The sequence below is a fragment of the Vulpes vulpes genome, chromosome 1 (genome assembly GCF_048418805.1).
Source record: "Vulpes vulpes isolate BD-2025 chromosome 1, VulVul3, whole genome shotgun sequence".
Classification (NCBI taxonomy): domain Eukaryota; kingdom Metazoa; phylum Chordata; class Mammalia; order Carnivora; family Canidae; genus Vulpes; species Vulpes vulpes.
Window position 1 is genome coordinate 136,836,317 of NC_132780.1, and position 24,520 is coordinate 136,860,836.

The 24,520-nt window shown below is 54.9% G+C and overlaps 1 protein-coding gene across 1 annotated transcript in view; it reads left to right on the plus strand.

The window, feature by feature from the left end:
* The first annotated feature begins 3,082 nt into the window (after positions 1-3,082).
* The window catches only part of GLP1R (glucagon like peptide 1 receptor), a 36,113-nt gene continuing 14,675 nt past the window's right edge, over positions 3,083-24,520 (plus strand). Inside the window, exons 1-7 of the mRNA XM_072731530.1 lie at positions 3,083-3,222; positions 11,041-11,137; positions 11,897-12,004; positions 19,440-19,558; positions 19,901-20,007; positions 23,671-23,824; positions 24,303-24,462. Coding sequence (XP_072587631.1) covers positions 3,145-3,222; positions 11,041-11,137; positions 11,897-12,004; positions 19,440-19,558; positions 19,901-20,007; positions 23,671-23,824; positions 24,303-24,462 — 823 coding nt within the window. The 5' untranslated portion in view covers positions 3,083-3,144. The remainder of the gene's footprint in view (positions 3,223-11,040; positions 11,138-11,896; positions 12,005-19,439; positions 19,559-19,900; positions 20,008-23,670; positions 23,825-24,302; positions 24,463-24,520) is intronic.

The window sequence follows — 24,520 nt, forward strand, 5'->3', positions numbered from 1 at the left end:
CCGAGTATCTAGTAGGTGCCAAACACTGTGCTGGGTGCTGTGAGCTATAAAGAGGAGTAAAACAAGGCCCCTGCCCTCAAGGCACTCAGAGTCTATGAGAAAATTGAGAAATTAACCAGCAAACATTCAAGAGGGTTCCAAAGTACCCAGATGGCCATAAGCACAAGGGACGGGGGCCCTGAGGAATTGGGTGCAGGGAATTATGGAAAGCTTCCAGGTGGGGGTGACCCCTTCACTGAGGCTCTAAGGGTGGGCAGAAGTTGGGAAATCCTGGAGGAGAACTAAGTTTAGGGGAGCCTTCCAGAGCCCTTGCTGCTGCCTAGAGACCCATGCTGTCTTGAAGGGGCAGTGACGGGCAGGGCTGAAGAGATGTTTCTTAGGGATGAGGCTATCTGAGCTAGGCCCTTGAAGCATGAGTAGGAGCCCAGCCAGGCAAGGTAAGTGAGGGGGCCTAGATAGAGGGGACCTAGTGTGAAAGGCAGAGAGGCACTTGCAAGAGGTCCAGTTGGGAAGTAAGCCGGAGGCAGTCCCAAGGAGGCTTCTTAGATGCTTAGAGTTTTGAGGACCTGGTCCTAGGTGATCAGGGACCAATGCATGGGCTCAGGGATGAGGTCATATAAGGGTCTGAGAAAGCTAATCCTCTGGAGATGGGATAAGGGGGGAGGGAAAGATGTTAAACTGTTAAAAAAAAAAAAGAATAAATGAATGAATGAATGAATGAATGAATGAAAGGAATCAGACCTTGGATCCACCCAGACACTTACTCACAAGATGAGTAGACAGATCTTCCCAATGTCCAACATACAAGCTCCCCGCTGCAGGCCGCTTCCACAGAAGAACCAGGGCATGGCGCCCAGTATCATTCATCACTCCCAGAGACAGAACCAGGAAGGGTTTGTGAACACGGAGCATTCACTCTGCTGGCTCTCGGATCTCCAGTCAGGTGAGAAGGAGGCAATTAAAACCCAGGGTATGGGGTCCTGAGAGGAGAGGTACCATCAGGAAAAAATCAGAGGCTTTGGGCCCCCGGGAGAGGTTCAGTAACCTGCCCCCCCAAATGCCTCTGGGCCCAGAAGGTCACCTCTGTCCCTGGATACTCTCCTATGCCCAACCCAGACTCGGGTGGAGATTTCAGGCCAGGTATTGGGAGGTGCCTGCAGGTAGCACTAGTCCCCTGCTGCTGGAAGGCAGGAAAGGCCAAGGAAGGAAGCTGCAGGAGGCTGGGGCTCCTTCATGCTGGGAACTCTGAGAGCCCCGTACACCCCTCTGAGGTGTCCCATCCCAGGGGCAGGAGCTGGGGGAGGTGTCCATCCACGTCTGTCCAGCCATGCTTGAGAGCTGCTCCTACGGGTGCCTAGCCTGCCCTGGCCGGACACAAAGATCTCCTCCTGGTCAGAGAAAGCCTGCCGGCGGGATGGAAGCGGTCTTTTCAGGGCTGAGGAGGGGACTTCAGTAGCATCTGCTTATCACAGCAGGGGCGATCACGATTGTAATTGTCATAGAAATGGCTCCAATAACTATTTGTTTAATGTCTTCTCATGCCCAGGACAGAATCTTCCTGAGGGTAGAGGCAGCATTGCCACCTTCTCCCTGGGACCTGGTTCAGTGTCTGGCACATAGCAAAGTACTCAATAGGTAATTATCAAATAACTGTAATTCAGAGGCTGATTAATTCATGGCAAACGCCCAGCTCTGTCTGAATACCCTCCCTAGCGTCCTCCCCAGCCCCCACCCCTGGTACAGCAGAGCCTGCAAGTTGTTTCTCGGTATTGGAATCGATTATCCATACCATCTATATATCTATACCGGATTTTGTCTTCTCCTAGAGTAATATAAACCCCAATATTGAACCTTGCCAGTGACTGCCTGGGACAAAGGGAACTTTCCCCAGCCTTCTTTACAGCGAGGGGTGCCCGTGCGTTCAGAGCTCCGATCGATGGGTGTGGAACTGATGGCTGCCCCTTTGAGATGTGTCCTTAACCCAAGGAGGCGCACTCCTCCCCTTCCCTTTCCTCCTTCCTGCTGGCTGGAATTTGGATATCACAGTGGCGGTATCCTTGGATCATTTGGTGGAAGGCCTGGGCCATAAGAATGGTGGAGGCTAGAAGAACAAGGGAAACCCTAATGATCAGGGAGTCACTGCTCCAGCCAGAAGCTGCATCTCTGATCTTGTTTTACATGAGAGCCCTTGGTTACCCCACTGTTGTGTGGGGTTTTCTGTCAGAGGCAGCTGAACAAGCTGATAAGCCTAAGTGGCACATGGAAGGCAACTGCAGACCGCCTTCTGGGCAAGGGAGGGAACACCAGGGTCCCAGGTGGTGCAGGCAGAGCTCCCCGGAGAGGGGGATCCCTCCTGCTGGGCGGGAGCCCCGGCCTCCAGCCCCGGCCTCCGCGCTGGCTGGCTCCTCCCACCTCCCTCCCCTCCCCCACACCCCCCTGCTACCCCACCCCCACCCCCGTCCTTCCGATTTCCCTCAGGGCTTTGAGAAGTTTTGTTCTGTCCCGGGGAGCAGTTGATCCCCCAGAGCCTCTTCCCTTCGGGAGGGTCCGGGACTGCGTGTTCGTCCGAGGCTGGGGAGATCCCCTCTTCCCGCCTCTACTCCTTAGGGCTCGGGGAAGCCGCGTCCGTGCGTCCCAGCGCCGTCCGCCCAGCCTGGCCCTGGGGACCCCGGCCCGCGGCCCGCAGCCCCCGCCCGCGCTGCTTGGGGCCGGGGGCCGGGGGCCGGGGGGCGGGGGGCGGGTGCCCAGGCGGGTGACGGCGGAGCCCTGCGCGGCGGGGGCGGGCGCGGGGGGCCAGGGAGCCGCGGGGGCCGCGCGGGCTGGGGCGCGCTCCTGGGAGCGGGGACGCGGGGCAGGGGCCACGGGCCGCGGGGCGTGTGCGGGCGGGCGGGGCCGGGCCGGGGGCCGCGCCGACCCTCGCCCCCGCCTAGCTCCCCGCCGCGGCCCCCGGCACGAGCTCGGGAGGGGCCGAGGGCTTGGGGCGGGCCGACCCCACTTGGCGGGACCCCGCCGGCCCTCCCGCGGGCGGGGCGGCCCCGCGCCGGCTCCTCCCCCGCCGCCCGCCGCCCGCCGCCCGCCGCCCGGGCTCAGTCGCGGCGCGCGGTTCCGCAGGTGGCGGCGATGCCCCGGCCCTGAGCGCCCGCCATGGCCCGCGCCCCCCGCCCGCTGTGCCCGGCGCTGCTGCTGCTCGGGGCGCTGCGCGCGGCCGGCCCCCGCCCCCAGGTGAGACCCGCCGCCCGGGGAGGCGGGAGGAGGCAGCGGGAGGCGGGGGCCGGGACTTGGGCGAAACTTGGAGCGGGGCTGGGGCTGCGGCTCGGGCTGGGGCCGGGGCTCGGGGCTCGGGCTGCGGCTTGGGCTGGGGCTCGGGCTGGGGCTGGGGCTCGGGGCTGGGCTGCGGCTGGGGCTGCGGCTCGGGCTGGGGCTCGGGGCTGGGGCCGGGGCTCGGGGCTCGGGCTGGGGCTGGGGCTCGGGCTCGGGCTGGGGCTCGGGCTGCCCCGGCCCCGCAGGCGCGCGCTCCCCGCCCCGCCCCGCCCCTCCCCGCCCCGCCCGGCCGCCGGCGCCCCGGGCCACTTTCCCAACTCCCGCTCCCCGCCGCCTGCTGCCCGCGGCCCCGGGGCGCCCCTTCCCCGCCCGAGACCCCGAGAGGGCCCCGGGAGGACGGAGAGGGCCGGGGTGCGGACACCGCGCTCCATGCCCCCGCCCCCAGCGCCCCCCCCCCCCCCCGCACAGCCTTTGACTCGTAGCCCCGGGGACCCTGCGGTGGCAGCTGGTTGTCCTTCTTCCTGACCTCCCAGATGGGACTCGAGTGCCCCCCTCCCCCCCCCCGCCCCTGCGGCAAACACGTAAGAGGCTCTCGGATCCCCTGGAAGCAGCCAGGCCCGCCACACGCCGGTGCGACCCCCGCTCCGCCTCACCTGCTGACGCCCAGAAGGCAGCCTGGGACGCTCAGAGACGCCCGGTGCGCCCTGGATGCCTGCGGCCCGCAGACCACGACGGGCGCCCGCAGCCTCCGCGCAGCCCTCCCTGCCCTGCCGGCCTTTGCCGGCTCCGCGGTCCCGGCCTGGGGGCTGTAGCCGCCTGCGGCTGCCTGGGGAGTTGTCCGAGGATGTGGTGAGATGCTAGAGCAGGAGAGGAGGCTTGGGTGGCCCGGCCGGTGTCAAGGAAAGCATCTCTTCCTCCCGTTCCTACCCCAGACCTAAAGAACTGAGAGCTTTGGGGAGTGGACCCGGACAGGCCTTAGAATGTGTCCCAGCACAGATGAGGGGGCTGGATGAGAGGCCACTGCCTAGCCGAAGGCTGACACCAGCCTGATTGAGAATCCAGATATGGACAGATGTGCCAGCGGAGGGCCCCCCCCTTCCCCATATTCTTTTCTGGACTCCTTCCCTCCCTGTTTCTGTCCCCCAGCTAAGATACCTAGCTAAGACCCTAGCCACAGGAGACACTCCCACTTCCCCGGCACCTTCCCCCAGTCCCTCAGCCAGGTCTTGACTTCCCTGGTGTACTTGGCATCTTTCAGGAGCCAGGACTGCAGGCACATTAGCATGACCGCCTCTCAGGCTCACCTTTACTGCCTCCGGGCTGGGACTGGGGAGGAAGGCCCTGCTGCTGGCTCCCATGCTGCTCCAGGCCCCGTTTGCAGACCTGGTATGGATTAAGGGAAGAGGAGAGGTTCTGGAGGCTGCTTGTCTTGTCCCCCAAAGTCCCTTTTCCCAGAGGAATCTGGCTCCTTGAACCTGCCCTTACTTCTGATCCCTTCACCCCTCAGCCCTGGGCCAGTGCAAAAGCTGACGATCCTGGTGCCCTAGCAGGCCTGGGAGGGCAGAGAAGGGCAGATGAGCCAGGTGAGAGGGTGGAGCTTTCAGGGGATGCTCTCCTTGGGAGAATTGAGCATCCCAGGCCACCACAGAGATCTGAGCAAAGGGGCTGAGGTGACACTGCAGTCCTTGTGACACAACCCTGTGCCCACATAGAAGACTTTAAAAATGGGTTCCTGTTCATGAGATCAGCAAGACTAGAGTTACTCCCTCCATATCACCGACAGGGGACTAAAGCTCAGAAAAGGAGAGTTCCTGGACAGGATGACCCTGTCATTCAGGAACAGAGAACGGGGTGAGAAGTTGGGTGGCTGTCTAACACCTGCTTCCCAGGTGGGAAGGATGGAAGGACCCAGAGAGAGCTGCCCACTGTCAGGTCTGGCTGGGCTGGCAGCCGCTTCCTCACAGGCAGGGGGATGGCCAAATTGACCTCTAAAGAAGGGGGCCTAGGACACTCCTTCACTGTTGCTGAAAGGACCACCCCCTGCCCCCACTCCTTACCTCCTCGGGACCCCTGTGAGGGAACTGGTCTAGGAGGAGACAGGCAAACCTTTGATACCCCAAATTAGAACCAGCCAAACCTGGGTTCAGATCTCCTGCCTGCTATTAGCTGGTGATCTTGGGTAGGACAACAACCATCCTGAACCTTGGTATCCTTGTCTGTAAGCAGGAATCACAAGCTCTGGCCCAGAAAGTTATGAAAAAGATTGAGACACCAGACCCCTGAAATGGCACGTGGGGAACTGACTCGTTTGTCCTCCGGAATCTGGAAACTTTCTTCAGGGCAGAGTAAGGTGTGGAGAGGGGCTGTCGGAAGCCTGATCCCCTGCACTCTAGTGGAGGTGGGAGGGAGTCCGGGTGCACGGCGGTCATCATGGACTTTGTTCTGAGCTGGGCTCCCTCCCGGACACGGATCCCAGGTAGGGGCCGGGCCAGGAGCCACCAAGAAACCACATCCTGCCCTCCGATTCTTTGCTCTGAGGAAACACAGGCCCTTCCTTAGCTGCAGCCTGGCCCTAGGCAGATTCCTCCGAGTGTGTGTGTGTGTGAGTGTATGTGTGAGATAGACACAGAGATAGAGCACAGAAACAGAAACACGGAAAGAGAGAGAGCAAGGGGAGGAGGGTGTGGGTTTCATGAGCCCCTCTCTGCCTATTTGTATGTGGTCCTGTGTGGCAGTCTGCTGCCGTACGAGTCACTGTGTGTGAAACATCTCAGCATGGAATTGTGTGTCTGACAGTGTGCATGTGTTTGCAACCCCATGTGTGATACTGTGTCCATGAGAAGGTCTGTGTGTGTGTGTGTGTGTGTGAGAGAGAGAGAGAGAGAGAGAGAGAGAGAGAGACAGATTGTTGTGTAAATGGGTGTCTGCCCGTATGTGGACAAGAGACAGCGTGCTTATGACAGTGTGTGACTGTTCCTCTGTGTGCATGTGTGTGACAGTGTGAGTTGAGGATATGCCAGTCAAGGAGTCTGTGTGTGTGTGTGTGTGCATGTGTGTGTGTTGGGGGCAGTGTCTCAGCATGTGAGTGAGCCCCAGACAGCCTGTGTCCGTGGGGAGGGGGGAGAGACTCTCGCGTCTCAGTATATAAGCAGGTAGGTGCTCAGTGGTGTGTGTGGTAATGTGTGTGACAGCATCTGTGAGGGTTCCTGTGCATAGGACACCGGGTGTCCGTTTTGCCTGCCCTCTGCTCACATATCTGGAGCCTGTAAGGACAAAATAATGAGGTCAAAGGCCAGGAGCTTGGCAGCCCCACCCTTCCTGGGCGCAGGGGCCAGGGTGATGGTTTGGGCACTGGGAGGCAGGCGAGGAGGAAGGAGGCGGGGGCCTGGGGAGAGATGGGGGCCACATCAGTTGGGAGGTCCCAGAGCCGTCCTCGTTGCAATCTTTCTCCTGTGGAGTCCTCTCCCAGTTTTCCTGTCTCGGTGGCCCAGAGAGGCCAGAGTCTCATTCCTCCTTCCCTCAATCAAAAAAGGTTCCCAGAAAAGGGAAAAAACTTGTTCACCCTGAAAAATACAACTATAGGAGAAATTTTTCAGGTGAGCAGCCCGTCTTTGGAGACGGAGTGCCTTCCCAGGGCTGGAAAGCCCGTCATCCACTTGGCGGGATGAGCACTGGGTGTTACACTATATGTTGGCAAATCAAACTTCAATAATAAAAAAAAAAAAAAGAAAAACCCGTCACCCCCCGAGCAGCCGCTCCATCTCCATCCTTCCCTGTCTGCTCTTCCTTCCAATGCTGCCCACATGTACGGGGCTTGATAATTCATAAAGATGTTCACCCACTTTAGGTTGCTGGGTCTGTATGGCAACTCTTTGAGACAAGTAGTGTGCCCATTTTACAGATGAGGAAACTGAGGCCCCAAAGGATTAAAGGGCATCCAACCAATCCCACATTAGTAACCAGAACTGGGATTTAAAAACCCAGGACTTGTGGGTCCCTGTCCAGTGCTCTCTCCAGCACACCACTCCCTCCTGACATGCTCTTTCTCACCTCCTGCTCTCCTGCTTCCTCCTGCAACTCCTGAATCTGAGAGATGCCTCTCCTTAGGATAACCTCCACCTGGGCATTGTCTCCATTTTACCCCCGCAGCCCCTTCAGAGAGGTCTCACAAAGCCTGGCAAGGCCCGATTCTCGAAACTTCCAACCTGCCCTTGCCCTGACCCTTAGCCCCCACCGCTAACCTCTTCTCTGGGCCAACTCTGCTGCCCTGTGAGGGGCAGGAGCATCCACCGCTGCGTCCTTCCCATCACCAGCACCCGCAACTCCACCCCATCAGTCTTGAAGCAGGGACTCAAGCCATAGGAGGATGAAATGGGGCTGGGGGCTGGGGGACAGGCCCCTCCTCACAGTTCTCTGCCCACAGACAGGGAATCCTGACTATCCCCACGTGGGCTTGCTGCTGGCCACTGCCACACTCGAAGCAGAATGATTGGCCCTTGGCCTAAAAATATGTTCGTTTATTCCTGGGGGTTTGTTGATCCTGGAAGTGAGGGAAGAGTAGCACCTAGTCTCCTCAGGAAGCCAGGCTGCCCTGTGCACCTGGTCCTCTCCCTTCTCCCGTAAGCGCAGAAGTCCTGAGAAGGGCTGCATTGACTGCACATTTTCCATGTGCCAGGGGCCTTTCTAAGCACTAACTCACTTAATTCTCACAGCAATCCCGAGGTAGGGGAGAGGTAGAGAATATCCCACTTTGCACATGCGTAAACTGAAGCGAGAAGTTAAAACTCTTGCACAAGGTAACAAAGTTAATTTATGGGGGAGCCAGGGTCAGGCCTGGATCTGAGCCCAAAGCCAGGGCTGTTCACCCTCCACTGTGTTAGTCTGTTCACCTGAGAAATTGGGTCCTGCTTACTGGTGGTCACCAGCCTTGTCCCAGACCAGAGCCTCGTGTCTATCCCAGTCCTGGCCACTGCTCTCTCCTTGGTCCAGAAATTCAACCAGAACACCAGTACATGGCTTTTCTCTGCAGGCAGGAGTGTCACCATCCCCACTTCCGCATCCTTGTCCCTGCTGGGCTGTCTTGCCGCAATGCCAACCCTCCACTCTTTCTAGCCCAGTTTCATCCCCAACTCACAGCCCCCAGAGTCCCCCAGGGCTGAGTCTACACTGAGCCTGGCCCCAACCACCCCCTGAGCACTTTCAGCTCTGCTTTCTCTGTTTTGTCCTGCCAGCCCCTTGACCCCACCGACCCCCAAGCAGCCTGGGGACTTTCTCAGGCCAGGCCTCTGTCTTTCTGCTCTCTGTTCCCCACCTCCCTCATCCTCACTACTTCCCAGAGCCTGGCGTACACTGTGGCTCCCATAAACACCAGGTGAGGGAGAAGCAAGGGGTCCCGGTAGTTCGTGCTGCTTTGTGTGTGTGAGTTGAGGGGTGGGGATGGTGCAGTGAGAAGTTTGTGGAGACCTTGAGCTGGTGCTGGAAGAAGACAAAGGACCCCTATTGTCTGGAAGCTCTCTATCTCAGGGGAGAAATATTCCTTGCCCTCAGGGAGCCCCAGTCTGAGGGGAGACACAGTCCTGCCCCCAGGGAGTTCTAGTCTGAAGGTAGTTGTTTTTTTTTTTTTTTAAAGATTTTATTTATTTGAGGGAGAAAGAGAGCAGAGGGGGGCAGAGGGAGAGGGAGAAGCAGCGCCCTCCCTGCTGAGCAGGGAGCCCGACAAGGGGCTCGATTCCAGGACCCCAGGATCATGACCTGAGCAGAAGGCAGACACTCCATTGTGCCACCCAGGCGCCCTGAAGATAGTTTTCTATCAGCAGCTCTGTTCAGAGCAGGTGACAGGACTGCCTCTGCCTTGAACCTCCCTGGCGTGTTTGTGGCCAGGTTGGCCATCACAGTGCTGTCCTTAGCCTTTAACCTCACACCTATGCACGCCCCAAGACTTCTGGTTTCCACAGGCTTCCTTTCCCCCACTCCCTGCCACAGACACACCTTCTGCCCTAGTTCCCAGCTGTGACCGTGACCTTCTTCCTTCCTGCTTTCCTTCTAGAAAGATGAAGATTTCTCCCTTGCCTTTCTGCTTTCTGTCCTTTTACCCGCAGCTGCTGAATGGGGGTGGTGGGGGTGGTGGTATTGGGGTGTTGAGGGCGGGTATAGAAGGAAGAGGGCTACGGTGGGGAGTGGAGTTGATCCACCAGGACTGGCTCCAGTGAAAAATTCTGTTGACCCTTCACTTGTAGCTAAAATCAAGACACTGCCTTCACTACTGTTGTATTTTATTCCTTGTTCTTGTGTTTGTTTGGTTTTTAAACAAATCACTTGAACTTTGCCCCCAGAAGAGCTCCTTCAGGTGGCACCACCTGGGCCTTAGCACACTAGCTCAGAGAGCAGAGTGAGAGCAGAGCATGGCTGGGGCTCAATCAAGTTTGTTCCCTTCCAGAGGCTTCCTATGTGGGCAGAGATGAGGACATGACAACCTGTGTCCTTATGGGAGGTGTCTTATAAACCATGACTCAGCTGAAACCAGGGCAGGATGACCCAAAACCAGATCCAGCATATGCTCATGGCACCAAGTCAAGGGTGCAAGCTTCTAAAAATAAGCTATTTTAATTTCAGCACACATGTAGATTTTTGTGATTTCAAAACTTGAAATTCTGTTTTAAATTATGTATAGGCCCTAAATTTTGTACGAGGGGCTCCCTGGTCATTGTAGCATCTGCAGCCTCCAAATGAGGAGTATTTATAATCTTACGCCTGTTCAGGAAAAAAATGCAAAGAAAAAAGAAACATGTCCCAAGACAGAATCGAAAGTGAACAAAAATGTTCAGAAGGGACGTTTCTCACACGGGTGGGTCTGTTTAGGTCTCTATGCTAAAAAGCCTGTTGCGTTTACCTTATCTAAAAGTGGAGGTTCATATCCCCTTACTCACAGATAACGGGAACCGCCCCATTGCAAGCTGATCTCCCTATTCTGGAACTTTTCTGACCCCATGTCCTCAGGAATTCTTCAGTTGACAGAAGCTGGACCGAATATTTGATCTCTACTGTTCTCTTAGAACGGGACAGTGGGGGATCCTTTTGGCCTCCCAGAAAACGACTGCATGTTCCAGGAGAGATGCTAGTGATGTAGCGTTACCAGGCTCCGCGGCACTGAATCCCACCACACCACATGCCTCGCGTACTTCATCACCGTCATTGCTCCGGGCGACTCAGAGTCCTAGCCTTAGCCCTCTCTGCTCCTTGGGACACTGCGCGACGTCGGCTGAGTCTCTCTCCCACCCTGGGCCTACATGTCCGCTTAGAGAATGGTCGAAAGTGCAGGAACCTTGCAGGCAGGCTGACTGGACCCCGGGAAAGGAATCTGTGGCAATAGTGAAGCCTTGAGCCCACAGGAACTCTGCCTCCTAGGTGAGGCCAGAGGAGACCATGAATGAGACACACACCCTTCCCCTTTCACCCACTCACTGCCCAAAACACATCATTTCAGTAGACGTTTGTTGGCCACTTATTACGCATCAAGCTACGCACCTGTCTACGGGAGGCATAAAGATGTCAAAACATCCCCCTGGAGCCCCTGTGTGGTAGCGACACAATAACTTGCTGAAGCAAGTGAAGCAATAACTTGCTCTGCCCCCCTCTCAGAGATAGCCAATGCCTGGCGGAGTTTGGGGCTCTAAGGTCCCCTGGAGATGAAGAAACCAAGCCTGTGGCAGCAGGAGGTAAAAGAGAGGTTGGCTGGACCCAGGAGCACTCCATTTCTCCCTATCCCCCCCCCCCCCACAGGGTGCCACTGTGTCCCTCTCCGAGACAGTGCAGAAATGGCGAGAATACCGACACCAGTGCCAGCGCTTCCTGACTGAGACTCCACCTCCAGCCACAGGTGAGTCCAGGTGGGGCCCTCACCCAACCAATTCCCTGGAGACTTTGAAGCCCCACCTCCACCCCAACCGCATCCCCACCCCAAGCCACTCTTGGGCATCCCTTGCCTATCCAGGATGCCCCTAGCTTGGGGTGCCGTGTTATTCCCTCCCACTTCCAGCTTGAGCCTCTTAGGAGCAGTGACCTGGCCTTGCCATCCTCTGCCTTCCTTCGCACTTCCTGGCCTGTGCCGGGGCTGGAGGCCCAAGCAGCATATTTATAGAATAAGTGTTTCAGAGGAGTTTACAGGCTGGTGTAAAGAGCAGAGACTGGAGGCAGGTAGGCCTAGGTTCCAATCCGGACCCCGCAGTCATAGCACAGTGGCCACAGGGAGGTTATCTTCTCCTCATGAGCTACCATTTCCCCCTCGTCTGCAATGGATCCTTGAAGGATAGGCCTGTAGGGATTGTTTATTGAGCTCAGGTATCCATGTAACACACATCGTTTGTCCCCAAAAGGCCCTGTGGGCTCAGGATTGACCCCATTTTACGGATGAGAAAATAGACATTAAATAACTTGCTCAAAGCTCCACTGCTGCTAAGTGCCTGGGTCCCCTTGCCCAGTACCTGCTGGCTGGGGGAAGTGCGTGGCAAATGGTAAGGGCTCAGCAGAGCTTAGCAGGGCATGGGGGTCTCCCCTGCCAGCCCCTGTGGTGGGAGCGGAGGGGAGATGCCACTACGAGTCCAGGCGGGGACTCAGAGACTCTTCCTCCTGCACCCAGGCCTGTTTTGCAATCGGACCTTCGATGAGTATGCCTGCTGGCCGGACGGGCTGCCGGGCTCCTTTGTGAATGTCAGCTGCCCCTGGTACCTGCCCTGGGCCAGCAGTGGTAAGTCCTCGCCATTTCCCCATGTCCAGAGGCTGGGGGTGGGGGCGGAGTCAGAGCAGGGTGCACTCTGCTGCCTTTCTGCCCAGACCCAGCCCTCCCCTTCCCCCACCCAGAAGGTCTTTAGGCCTCCTAATGGGTGCCTGACTTTCCCCGGGAGGGGAGGTGAAGAGTATCAGGTATAACATAGGCTAGGGCCTGTGCTGGCAGGTGAGGAGAGTGCTGGAGTGTGGGTTTTTTTTTTTTTCTTAAGATTATTTATTTATTTATTCATGAGAGACAGAGAGATACAGAGAGAGAGAGGCAGAGACACAGGCAGAGGGAGAAGCAGGCTCCATGCAGGGAGACTGACGTGGGACTTGATCCCAGGTCTCCAGGATCACTCCCTGGGCTGAAGGTGGTGCTAAATCGCTGAGCTACCCGGGCTGCCCTGGAGTGTGGGGTTTGACTTAAGCCCCTTCCATCCAGGAAAGGGGCCAGGTAGGAACAGATCCGAGGGTTGGGGTATTACCTAGAAGCACCATTGCTCTGGGCGTGTGTATATGTGCGTGTATGTTTATGTGTAGGTGCCCCCTACCTCGTACGCCTACCTGCCACCTCCTGACTAGGGAGGTTCACTGGTCAGATGAACGCAGATGGCATGAGTGATCAGGCCATTGGTAGGGTTGTCTGTCCCCAGTGGGTTCCCTCCCTAGCTCACTCCTGCCTGTAGGGGACACTCTGCCCTGGAAAAGATGTGTCTGGGCAGGTGTGAGAGTCTTTGGAAGGCAGGGACCTACAGAGGCTGCAGGGCGGAGTAGCTCTGACTGGAGGAGTAGCTCATGCACCCCCACTGCTACCCATCTGTCCCAGGCACCAGAGAGTTTAACAGGAGACAAACACCCTTGCCTCAAGGAGCTCACAGTTTCAGTAAGGGGAGAAAAGACACTCTCATAATAATAATAGCAGCTAGTGTTTACTGCCTATCTATGTCCCAAGTCTTGCCCTAAGAGCAGGGTATTTGTTTACTCTTTACAACTATCCCCTCGTTATGCTTGTACAGATGAGGAAATTGAGGTCCCAGAAAGCTTAAGCCACTTGCTCCAGATGATGTGGTAAATGGCAGAGCCAGGATTTGAACCCAGACTGCACTCTTAACCACTGTGCCTTGAAGGGGCCTTCAAGCAGAACCTGGCCCCGAAGCAAGCCTGAGAATGAGGTATGGGAAGGCAGCAGTCTTCCTGGAGGAGGCGGCCCCTTAGTGGAACATCAGGGCACCTGGCAAGGCCTGGCATTGACTTCACCTTAGAACGAAGGACTAAAGTCAGATGAAGCCCAGGCAGGGGTGCTAAGGAGGCTCCCAGTACACCTCCCTCACCCCAGGGTGTGCCAGGAGAGCCTGGGCTTGGAGAGAGGCACACACCTGGTAAGAAGCAGCATGGATCCGTGGCCCCTCACACAGCACTTCTGGGGCCTGTTGTTAGCACTTTACACACCTACACTCACCCCTCACAAGAACGCCATGAGTAAGTACTCTGATCATGCTCTCATTTCACAGAGGAGGAAACTGAGTCACGGAGATGCTAAGTGCCTTTTCCAAGCTCACAAGCTAGCGAGTAGCAGACCCAGGAATCAGTTCCGGAGTCTGGTTTAGAGTGTGTTTAATTGCTCCATGAGGCTCCCTTGAGTGTGCAGGTACACACCTGTGTGTGCATATGGGTATGTTCCTGTGGGGGGGCTCTGGGCATGCAGACAGGTGAGTGGCCTGGGCCTCTGCAGGCTGGGCACATTCCAAGGGAGGGCAGCGAGCTGCCTGCCCTCTCCCTACCAATGAAAAAGTTGAATCCTACAATCTGATGGCTCTGCTTGCCAATGCTCTGAGCGGCTTTGTGAACTTCAGCAGATTCCCAGACCCCTTTGTGCCTCAGCTTGTTCATCTAGGATATGGGATAAAGCCAGGTGACGAGGGTATTGGGAGGATTGCAGGTCCTTGAGAAATGGTTGCTGTTCATCTTTTTCACCCACCCTATTTATCGGGCTCACTGCCCCAAATCCACAGACTTCCCTTGCCTCCCGGAGGTTTGGGACCGGCTGCTCGGCCAGCCTGGGTTGGGCCTCTAGACCCCAGGGAGCCAGGCCCAGGACAGGGCCCATCACTCAGCACTTAGCTGCCCCCAGCTCTGCCTGCCACTTGCAGCTCCATCCATCACGTTTAATTTTATTTGAGCAGGAAATAGGTCCTGGTGGTGCCCGTTTATGAGCGAACACAGTTTTATTGCTTTCTCCATGAAGATATTGGCTGCCGCACAGGCCCTCTGCCAGCCTCCACCCCCTCCCCTGACTTACCAAGCTAATTCACTCCCTTTTCTGACACTCCCAATCACGGAGCCTGCCTTTCTCTCTCCTGTCCTGAGTTACGGACCTGCAGAGACACCCACCGTGGGCTCCCACAGCATAATTGCTGTTTCTGGCTTGTCCTGGTAGTCCCTTCAGCAGAGGGTGGCACCAGGGGCCTCCCTAACACCCACTAGGGCATGTGGAGGCAGGAAGGGGGCAGTAACTGGAGCTTTTTTTGTGCTGGTCAAGGGAAGAGCCTATGGAGAATCTTTACAGTGTGAGTTAAGGGTGGAGTGAAGGACCAGGGTGCCGTAGGCAGGGTCCTGCAGAAACACACTCAGCTGGGAATTGGAAGAGACTTTACTGGAGGGGCCACTTACAGAGGTGGGGCAGGGCTAAGGGGCCACTGAGGTGTGTAAAGCACCAAGTACTCTTAAGGGGGGAGCTTTAGCATCCTAGACTGGAGTGGAGCAGACACGGGGCTACGGGGCTCCCGTGACACCTGGAGGTCATGGTGATGGAGAGGCCACCAGTAGGGCTGTGGCCACAGAGGGGCCCTCCTACCTTTTGCTTGTGTCTTAGGAGTGTGTGAGTGTGAGTTGGGGAGAAGGGGTGACCCCTCACCACAGGGCTGAAGAGGTTGGCTCAGAGGCCCAGGAAGCCCCAAAGGAAGGTCAGAGCCACCTCTTTTGCCTGGGGTGTGAATATCAGGAAGGCTTCCAGAGAGAGGTGACATCAGCGCCAGGCCTGAGAGAACAGAGAGATGGAGAAGAGGGAAGGAGAGGGCCCTCCAGGAGGGGAGGACAGCCAGGCAACTCCTTGGAGTTGGGGCCAGGCCTCAGGCCTCAGAGCCACACAACATCCTAGGGATGGGACGCCAGCCAAACCCTTGACTTCCGAGCCCTCTAATTCAGAATTCGGGACTCCAGAGGGCAGAAGCAGATGAGTCAAGGAAGGAACGTGTTCAAGGTGATGCCTGGCGTCAATGAGACTTTAAACCAGAAGGCTTGAGTGGCTGCCGAGAGCCTATTGCTGCCCAAGGGCCATCCAGCAGCCTCATTTACCCACAAACAGCTGATCTGCTCCTTACAAATCATTCCGGTCTCATTAGCTGCACCCCCTCCTGATCGGTACCTGCTTGTTGGTTTAGTTCTCATTATAGGAGAGTCATAAAATGCTTTTAAAATGGCCTATAACTCACAATTCTCAGAAACTCTGACAGGTGCTTCCCTCGAGTCTCATCAAGCCCACGAGCTTTCACAGCAGGCCGGTGTTGCCCCAAGGAGACCGGGTCCAGAGCTTGGCCCTGGAGCAGTTGTGGCTGATGGGGTGCTGTCCTGCTCCAGCCCCAGCCTCCACGAGGGAGCGCCTTCTGGAGAAATTGGGGTGGGGGCAGCAGCAGAGCTCTCCATGTAACCGTGTCTTGAAGGCCTCCTGTGCTCCAGGCATTTCCCGTGCTTTACCTCCTCATCCTCACACCACAGACCTGGGATGCCATCACGGTTCCCATCTGACAGATGAGGAAACGGAGCCAGGGAGGTCCGCCCCAGGTCCCATAGCTGGCTGGGGGCAGAACCCGGATTTGAACGGGGGCCTCCGTAGTTCAGAACCTGAGTCCTTCTCCTGGGCCGTGATGGACGCGCTGCCCCTGCCCCCCGGCACCCCATCCTGCCCCGAGCTGGTGCCTTCGGTCCCAGCCCTGCCTTTGACCCTCATTCCACCACACTGCGGGGAGCCTGGGACTACCGTCTCCGAATCTTAGCTTCCCGGGCCGTCAGCTGGGCCCAGCAGTCCCGGCCGGCCGCCGCTGTTGCCAGGGTGCAGAAGCTAATGGATTCATGAGCAGCTCTCCACAGCCCTGAGAGCCTGCATCCACGTGGAAGGGCGGCTGTTAGCTTGATTACAGACGCCGCTGCAGTTTCCGGGAGGGGAAGTGTTTAATTGGGGGTTTTATTTCCAGCACCAGGGTCCGGCTTAATGAAATATCCCTGGGCCTCCTGGCATGCGGCCGGCTGCCTCCTGGTGTTGACAAGACCAGAGCCAAGCCCCTGGCTGTGATTTACCAGCGGCTCCTGGGCCAGATAAAGCTGAGCTGATAAGCAGGGCTGGGCCCGGCCCCACCCCACCTCCAGCCAAGATGGGCATCTGGGGACCACGGGCCTGGCCAAGAATGAGCCCTGGCTTTTAATACTGGCCGCTAATGAAGGATAATTGACAGACACACCCTCATGGGCTCCCTGAGCTTCTCGGGGACACAGTGATCCCTTGACCCTGTGCCAGTAACAACACATCTGTGCATGTATCCCCTCCCCATCTCCCCAGCTGGCCCCAGACAGAGGGCCCGGGAATGGGGCAGGCTGCCGGCATCCGCACTGGCCACAGGATCTGCTGGGAGGACGTGGGGAATATCAGCAAACCCAAGCCCAGAAGAAGGGCACAGGTGAAATGCACGTGGCCGCTGCTGAGGGTTAGCAGTGAGCTTGGCTGCTAACTTGCAACCTCTGAAGGCAAAGAGCTGGGGGTCTAAATCCGGACTCTGCTAACTTCCCCACTGGATGGTCTTGGGCAAGTCTCCTGGCCATACGAGGCTCAGTTTCTTCACCCATAAAGTGGGGTTAACTGCACCTACCTTGTAACGTGGTTGTGATGTCCAAAGGTGCCAGGCACGCACAGGTGTATAGTATGTACTGTGAGTGTGTAGCTTGCAGGGAAGGCGTAGAAGATGTGTGTAGGGGAATAATAGCAACTGTGGGTGCTCCTGTGCTAGGTGGTAGGTATTAGGGTATCCCTGGGGTCACACTGCTGTGGGCTGAGGCCTGGGTGAGTGGGCAGTTGGGTGGTTTGTGCCGCATTGCCATGTCCTCTCCCTTCTCCTGGTCCCTCTGCCTCCTCCTTCCTCCTCCCTTGCTGTCATCATAGGGGGCTGCCAGTGAGGGCTCTGGCCTGAGTCTCCCTCCCTCTGGGGTCAGCCCAGATCCCCGTCACTGCCACTTAAGACCAGCTTGGTCTCATTTAACATGACTCAACCCCTGCAGCAGATGAGAGAGGCATTGGGGGCCTGAAAGGAGCCCTTCCAGTTGCTCAAATCAGACCACATGCCTCCCCTTCTCTGCCTTTGTCTTGGCCTGATTTTGTTCATAAACACATTTGAGGGGCATTGGGGCTTGGCTCTTCTCACAGCTGGAAGTCCCACCATTAGATTTTCAGGTTTGTGTTTCTCTTCCAGGTAAAGTCTCTTAGAATACAGGTTCTTCTAGAAGCAGTGATCCTGCAAGGAGATTTACCCTACAGTATTACCAGATACTTCTGTCTCCTGATGGGGGCCTTGGTTCAGGGCTTGTTTATGAAAGAGAAGGGAGAGAAAGGAGAAGAGTGAATAGGAGGCTGCACCGAGTGATGGGGGGCCCGGGGGTAAGGAAGGATGAGGGTCTGACACACACACACCAACAGTGGGCAGATTGGGTGTTTGGGAACTGTCAGACCCCTGGGCTAGATGGCTGTGTCCCAGCTGGGTGGATCCTTCCGGGGCAGGCCTTGGGGGTTGGAGTGCTCCCATCATGCTCCCATCATGCTCCCATCATGCTCCCATCATGCACACATGTCGATGAGCCTCTCCCCATACACTGGACTTACTGCAACCTCTCCACCTGGAAACTTCTGGCCAGGGCCTATGATGCTTCTCCATGCTCCCTCTCTCCCTCCCACTGCACCTTCATCCCATAGCTGGTCCTTAAAATCTTTTAGTCCTTTAGAATTTCTGAATCTTTTCAATTTTGTCCTGGCTCCAGTTTTCCTCCTTGGTCTCCCTGTTCTAACTAACCCTAACCCTGTTCTTGACCCTGGTTTCCTGGCCCTGGGGTCAGACTTACATTCTCCTCCAGAGAGGTAATGAGGCGTTTCCTCCCAGGCACAAGTAAGCCCCTCCGTCCCTCTCATGAGCTCACAGTGAACCAGGGACCCCAAGCCACCCACCTCCCTGGGTAGGGGGACAGTGGGGCATGGTGGCCTTAACGTGAAGGGGCACGGGAAACATCCTACCCTCGGTGCTGTTGGGCCTGTGTTTGATCTCTCTTAGTTTTTTTTTTTTAAGATTTTATTTATTTATTCATGAAAGAGAGAGAGAGAGGCAGAGACACAAGCAGAGAGAGAAGCAGGGAGCCCAATACAGGACTCGACCCTGGGACGGCGGGATCATGCCCTGGACTGAAGGCAGGCATCCAACTGCTGAGCCACCCAGGCGTCCCTCTTAGTTTGCATTTATGCTATTACTTTCTGAGGACCGTTTCTCCTGTGAGTCCGCAGGAAGCTGGGAACTGTGCTTCTGCCTTCAGACTGGGTGCTTTCTGAGGACACGGGCTGGACCTCTCCCTCCTCTCAGACTGGAAGGTCTCCAAGAGCAGTCTCTATCCCCTAACATCTGAGTGGGGCTATTTGAAGGGAGGACTGGATCTTCCCCCTTTGGAAGGAGGGTCTCCAAGGACTGTGCCTCTATCATCGACATTGTATTCTCTTTAATCAGGCCATCCTTGAGGATAAGATAGTGTCATTTCCATCAGATTAGGACTTCCTAAAGGCAGGACTATGTCTCCTCCCTCAGCCTGGGGCTCCCTGAGGACAGGGCTGTGTCTCTTCCTTCCTCTCAGGAGCTGTGGGCCCATCTGTCCAGGGTCTCTTCTGACTGTGGAGTGTTGGAGGGAGGTAGAGGTTGAGTCCTGAAAGTCAGAAGTCACAACGTGTGTCTGTGGAGCTGTCAGGTGGTCAGCGCCAGACCTGTCAGTACTGTGATTTGAGGTTGGAGGCAGGACATGGAAATGGGTTAGAGTTGTCTCATCTCAAAAATGTAGTTTCATCAAACTGCATCCCAGGGTGGCCAAGAGGAAAGGCTGAAGGGGGAGCTGGGGTGGCCCTTAGTGACTGCCTGTCCTGTCCTGGGCCAAATGGGCAAATGGCAACGGAGGACGGCCTGCGTGTGTTATGTGCACATGTGCATGTGTGTGTGTAAGAGGTGTTGCTGACTCCAGAAGGTCAATTCCGGGGGCGCTGGGGTGACCCTCAGGATGGGGAGGAACGAAGGGCAGGAGGCACTGAGCCAAGGCTCAGCTCCTGTGTCTCTCCGCCCCAGTGCTGCAGGGCCATGTGTACCGATTCTGCACGGCTGAGGGCCTGTGGCTGCGCCAGCACAACTCCAGCTTGCCCTGGAGGAACCTGTCCGAGTGCGAGGAGTCCAAGCGAGGGGAGAGAGTGAGTTGAAGATGGGGGCTATGCATCAGCGAAGGGTGGCAAGGTCCCAGCCTCGCTGGAGCAGGGACCCTGGGCACCCGGTGGGCCAGTCTGCAGCCATCTGTGAGCTTTGCACACCATGCCTGCGGGGCAGAGATGACCTGTGTTCACCCCACTGGTCTCGGGATAAGGCCCTAGAAGTCCAAGGTCCATGGCCACAGGTCATTTTCTTTCTTAGTTCTGGGGTTCCCAGTGCATCCTGTTTTGGGGCCCTGCTTCTGTCCCTGTCCTGTGGGAAAGAAGGACGTGGGAGAGGAGGGTGTGGCCTGCCTCATGGGCACTGTGTCCCCCATGTGCACACAGAGCTCCCCAGAGGAGCAGCTCCTGTCCTTTTCCATCATCTACACGGTGGGCTATACACTCTCCTTCTCTGCTCTGGTCATCGCCTCGGCCATCCTCCTGAGCTTCAGGTAAGAAGCATGGGGGCCCGGAGGGGCCATGTCATCCCAACCCTCTGCTCTGTCCCGGGTAGATGAGGGAGCACCAAACTGAAGTCACAGAGCAGCAGCTTCTTCTTGAGACATCTCTAGAGAACCTGTCCCCTCCCTGCATACGAGGCTGAAAACACAGGAGAGACACTGTGTACTTGGTCTGAGCTCTGTAAAAGCAGGCATAGAATACTGCAGAAAAGAAAAAGCAAACACCACACGAGGAATGCACGAGGCACGCTTCCCCAACCATGATAGCGGGTGGTAGGATTCGGGGAAATCCTCTCCAGTGAGCATGCAACGCTTAAATCATCAGGAATTCAGTACAATTTTGGATAAGATCTCACGGGTTTAGAGACTCTTCTCTTTGGAGCTTATGAGCCCCTTGGAAAAGGGCTTCCTTAAATCTAACCTTCCAGAGAACCACGTTCTTCTCACTCCTTCCACACTTGGTGGGGGTGGGCTGGGTAGGGCGGGCTGGGTTCAAGGTCAGGAGGGATTCTGAGTGCAGGGACCTCAGGCTACCAGCCAGCAGAAGTAGGACAGGCCTCCTTCCTCCTGCTGCCCCCATGCCACCTGGCACAGGGAGTGCTGGGCGCACAGTCAGTGTTCGATAAACGCACTCGCTCAGTGAATATTCTCCCCCTGGGTTATGAAGTAGTTCAGAGATCTGAAAACACAGCGACTGATCCTGATCACTGGTGCACTCAATACCCAGCCTAAGAGCTAATGCCTACCACACAATCAGCACAGTCACGCGGCTCTGGGGGGCTCCCAACCAGAGGGAACCCCCAAAGAGGCTACTTATAATCCCCATACGTCTCTGTACTTTTGCCACTGTAATACCTATAAAAATATGTAGCGGCGAGTTTTGCATATTTTTTTAAAGATTTTATTTATTCGAGAGAGAGAGAGAGAGAGAGAGAGAGAGAGAGAGGCAAAGACGTAAGCAGAGGGAGAAGCAGGCTCCCTGCAGGGAACCTGATGCGGGACTCGATCCCATGACTCTAGGATCACACCCAGGGCTGAAGGCAGGCGCTAAACTGCTGAGCCACCCAGGGATCCCCATATTTTTAATGGCATGTTGTACGTATTCTTTCGCAGTGATATTTTTGGCCTGGTATGTTCTTGTGAGATTCATTCATGTTGATATAGGTAGTTCTGTTTCATTTATTTGCACTGTCACTCCAGACTCTGATGTATATAACATGTTACAATTTATTTGTTGTCACCTTAATGGGTATTGGAGTTTTTCCTTTTTTTTTTTTTTTCCCTTCTCTGATTTACAAAGCTTGCTACAAGGAACATTCTTACTTATGACCCCCCTGTGCATTTCTCCAGGGGCACATACCTCTGAGTAGAATTGCCTGGTCTGAATACCACGTGCTTTTGTTAATTTATTAGGTGAATTTGCTCTCCAAAGTGGTCATACCAGTTTGCCCCCTTGCCAGTAATAAATGAGGGCTCCCTTTGCTTAACATCCTCACCAATATTTAGTACTTTCACCTCATTGTTGCTAATCTGAAGCATGTGAAATATCTTGTGATTTTAATTTGCATATCCTGGATTCTTAGGGAGATCAAGCATTTGTGTATATTTCATTTTGTGAATCACTTATTCATATCCTTTCCTTACTTTTTTTATTGGCTTGTTTGGCTGCTTCTTTATTATTTTGGCTTTTTTTTTTTTTTTTTTTGGCTTTCATTTTATATTCTCAATCCTAAACCAAGGTATACCCTCCCTTAATCTGCAATTTATTTTTTCACTCTCTCTTTTTTTTTAAAAAGATTTTATTTATTTATTCATGAGAGACACAGAGAGAGAAGCAGAGACATAGGCAGAGGGAGAAGCAGGCTCCATGCAGGGAGCCCGATGCAGGACTCGATCCCAGGACCCCGGGATCACAACCTGATCCTAAGGCAGACGTTCAACCACTGAGCCACCCAGACGCCCCTATTTTTTCCCTTTCTTGATGGTGACTTCTATGGATTGAAGTCCCCATTTCTACTGATAAAATTTATCAATAAATGTTATTAATTGATAAAGATTAATTTTGCCAATTAGTAAAAAAAATATCAATCTTTTTTCCAAAGACCAAATTCCTTTATGGTCTTGTTTGAGAAGTCTTTCCTCACCCTGGGGTCATAAGTTTTGCACCTCCTTTTTGTTTCTTTAATCCATTAATTAATTAATTAATTAATTAATTAATTTTTGTCTATAGTGAAATTAAGAGATTTAATTTATTTTTTTTCATATATATATAGTTAATTGGTTCGGTACCACTTGTGATAGCTCATCCTCTCCCCTTTGGGTTTACAGTGCTTACTGTGCCATGCAGCAAGAGTTATCTTTGCCTGGGTTGGTTTTTGTCATCTGTATTCTTGCCCTTTTTCTTATTTATCTATCTGATTGTCAATACCACAGGGCTTTAAATACTATAAATTCATTGAAAACTTCAGTTCGCTTATAGTGAAGACTCCTACTCTATGGCTCTTTAGGAGTGTCTGGACAATTTATTCTTGGTTCTTGGTTCTTTATATGTTTTGAGAGTTCCAGGAAAACAAAAAATCAATCCTGTTGGAATTTTTGGCATGGTCTTACTGAATTTATCAATTACTCTGGCAAGAACTGACACTTTCAAAATAGTCTTTCTATCCATGAATGTGTGATTTTAAGTCTTTTCTAACAATTTTCAGCAAGTTTTATTATATTCTCTGTAGAGCTCTTGCCCCTCTTCTGTTAGCTTTTTGCTATGTAGCCAACTAAAAAACTATAAGTGAATTTTTAAAATTCACTTTTTAATGGTTTGTTGCTGATATACATAAACGCACATCAGCAAAATTGCTGGATGAACTCTCCAATCAGTTCTGATAATTTGGGTGTAGATTATCTTGGATTCTCTGCGAAGATACCCTACCATCTACAAATAATGACAATTTTGTTCCTTTATTTCCAATTCTTACACATTTTTTTCCCCTTGCTCTCTTACAGTGGTCAGGATCTGTACTACGATGTTGAATGGATGTCATGATAGCTTTGTAAGGCGAGGCAATCCTTATTTTCTTGGGTTTGGAGGAAATGCTTATAAAATTTCTCAGTGGAGAATGATGTTTGCTCCCAGTTTGGGTAGATAGCACTTATCAGGTTAAGAAATGCCCTTGCATTTGCAGGTTGGCTGTGCGTTTTTACCTGAAAGGATATTGAAATTGTGTCTTATATTTTCTGAATTCCCACCACGTGCTCAGCCCTCATCTGCCCCTATAAGGCAAACTTGAGGCATGTGAGAGATAGGTCCTTTCCTCAAGAAGTGAAGCAAAGTCTCCATTGGGAAAAGTCCTCACACATAAACCACTTGGCTTACACGTGACTCTATAGAAAGGCCGATGCTGTAGAGAGGAGGGTAGTGTGGATGGCAGGTGGTAATGACCACACACCTGAAGCCTTCATGGAGATGCAGGACTTACACTGGACCCAAAGAATTTTCAGGTTCACGAGGAAGAAGGGCATGTTCAGAGGAAGAAAAGACAGGAGCACCATCCCAGACACAGAAGCATGCCTGAGGTGTTGCGTTAGCTTGAGAACTGAGGCTTGTGAGGCAGGCCTTTTGGCCATCTTGCCAGGAAGGAGCCGTGCTTTCTCCCACAGACACCTGCACTGCACCCGGAACTACATCCACCTGAACCTGTTTGCGTCCTTCATCCTCCGAGCGCTGTCCGTCTTCATCAGGGACGCGGTCCTCAAGTGGATGTACAGCACGGCCCCCCAGCAGCACCAGTGGGATGGGCTCCTCTCCTACCAGGTGTGTGGTGTGTCCAGGAAGGACCTGGGGAGGGATGCCCAAGTGAAGGCCAGCTCCCCCCCACCCTCACCTGGGTCTGGCACAACGGAAGGCAAGAGCTGCCTACGCCTGGTCCGTAGGGTCCCCCAGTCTAAGGAGGTGGACGCTCTCCCTGCCCCTAACGAGTTCCGTCTGACACAGGGAGTGCTCTTTGGAAACGGACCCAGGCCTGACTCCCTGCTCTGCGAGCTGCAGAGTTTGGGGCAAGTCACCTAACTTCTCCGAACCTCGGTTTTCTCCCCCGTCTGGGGCTAATATTAGTTTCCTCCACCCCCTACAGTGATGCAGTGAGCTGAAGCACTGGCCCTGGTTAGCCTTAGCCCTCTCAGCCTGCATTCAGGGGGGTAGGGGCATGGCTGGGGTGGGTGGGGACGGGTGGAGGAGTCAAGAGGCAGGAGGCAGAGCTGTTGCCCCCTGGGGACCCTTCCTCTGCCCCCAGGATTCTCTGGGCTGCCGCCTGGTGTTCCTGCTCATGCAGTACTGCGTGGCAGCCAATTACTACTGGCTCCTGGTGGAGGGCATGTACCTGTACACGCTGCTGGCCTTCTCTGTCTTCTGTGAGCAGCGCATGTTCCAGCTCTATCTGAGCGTAGGCTGGGGTAAGGCCCACTGTCATTCGTCTTACGTGCCCCCCATCCCATCCTATGGCACGGGAGG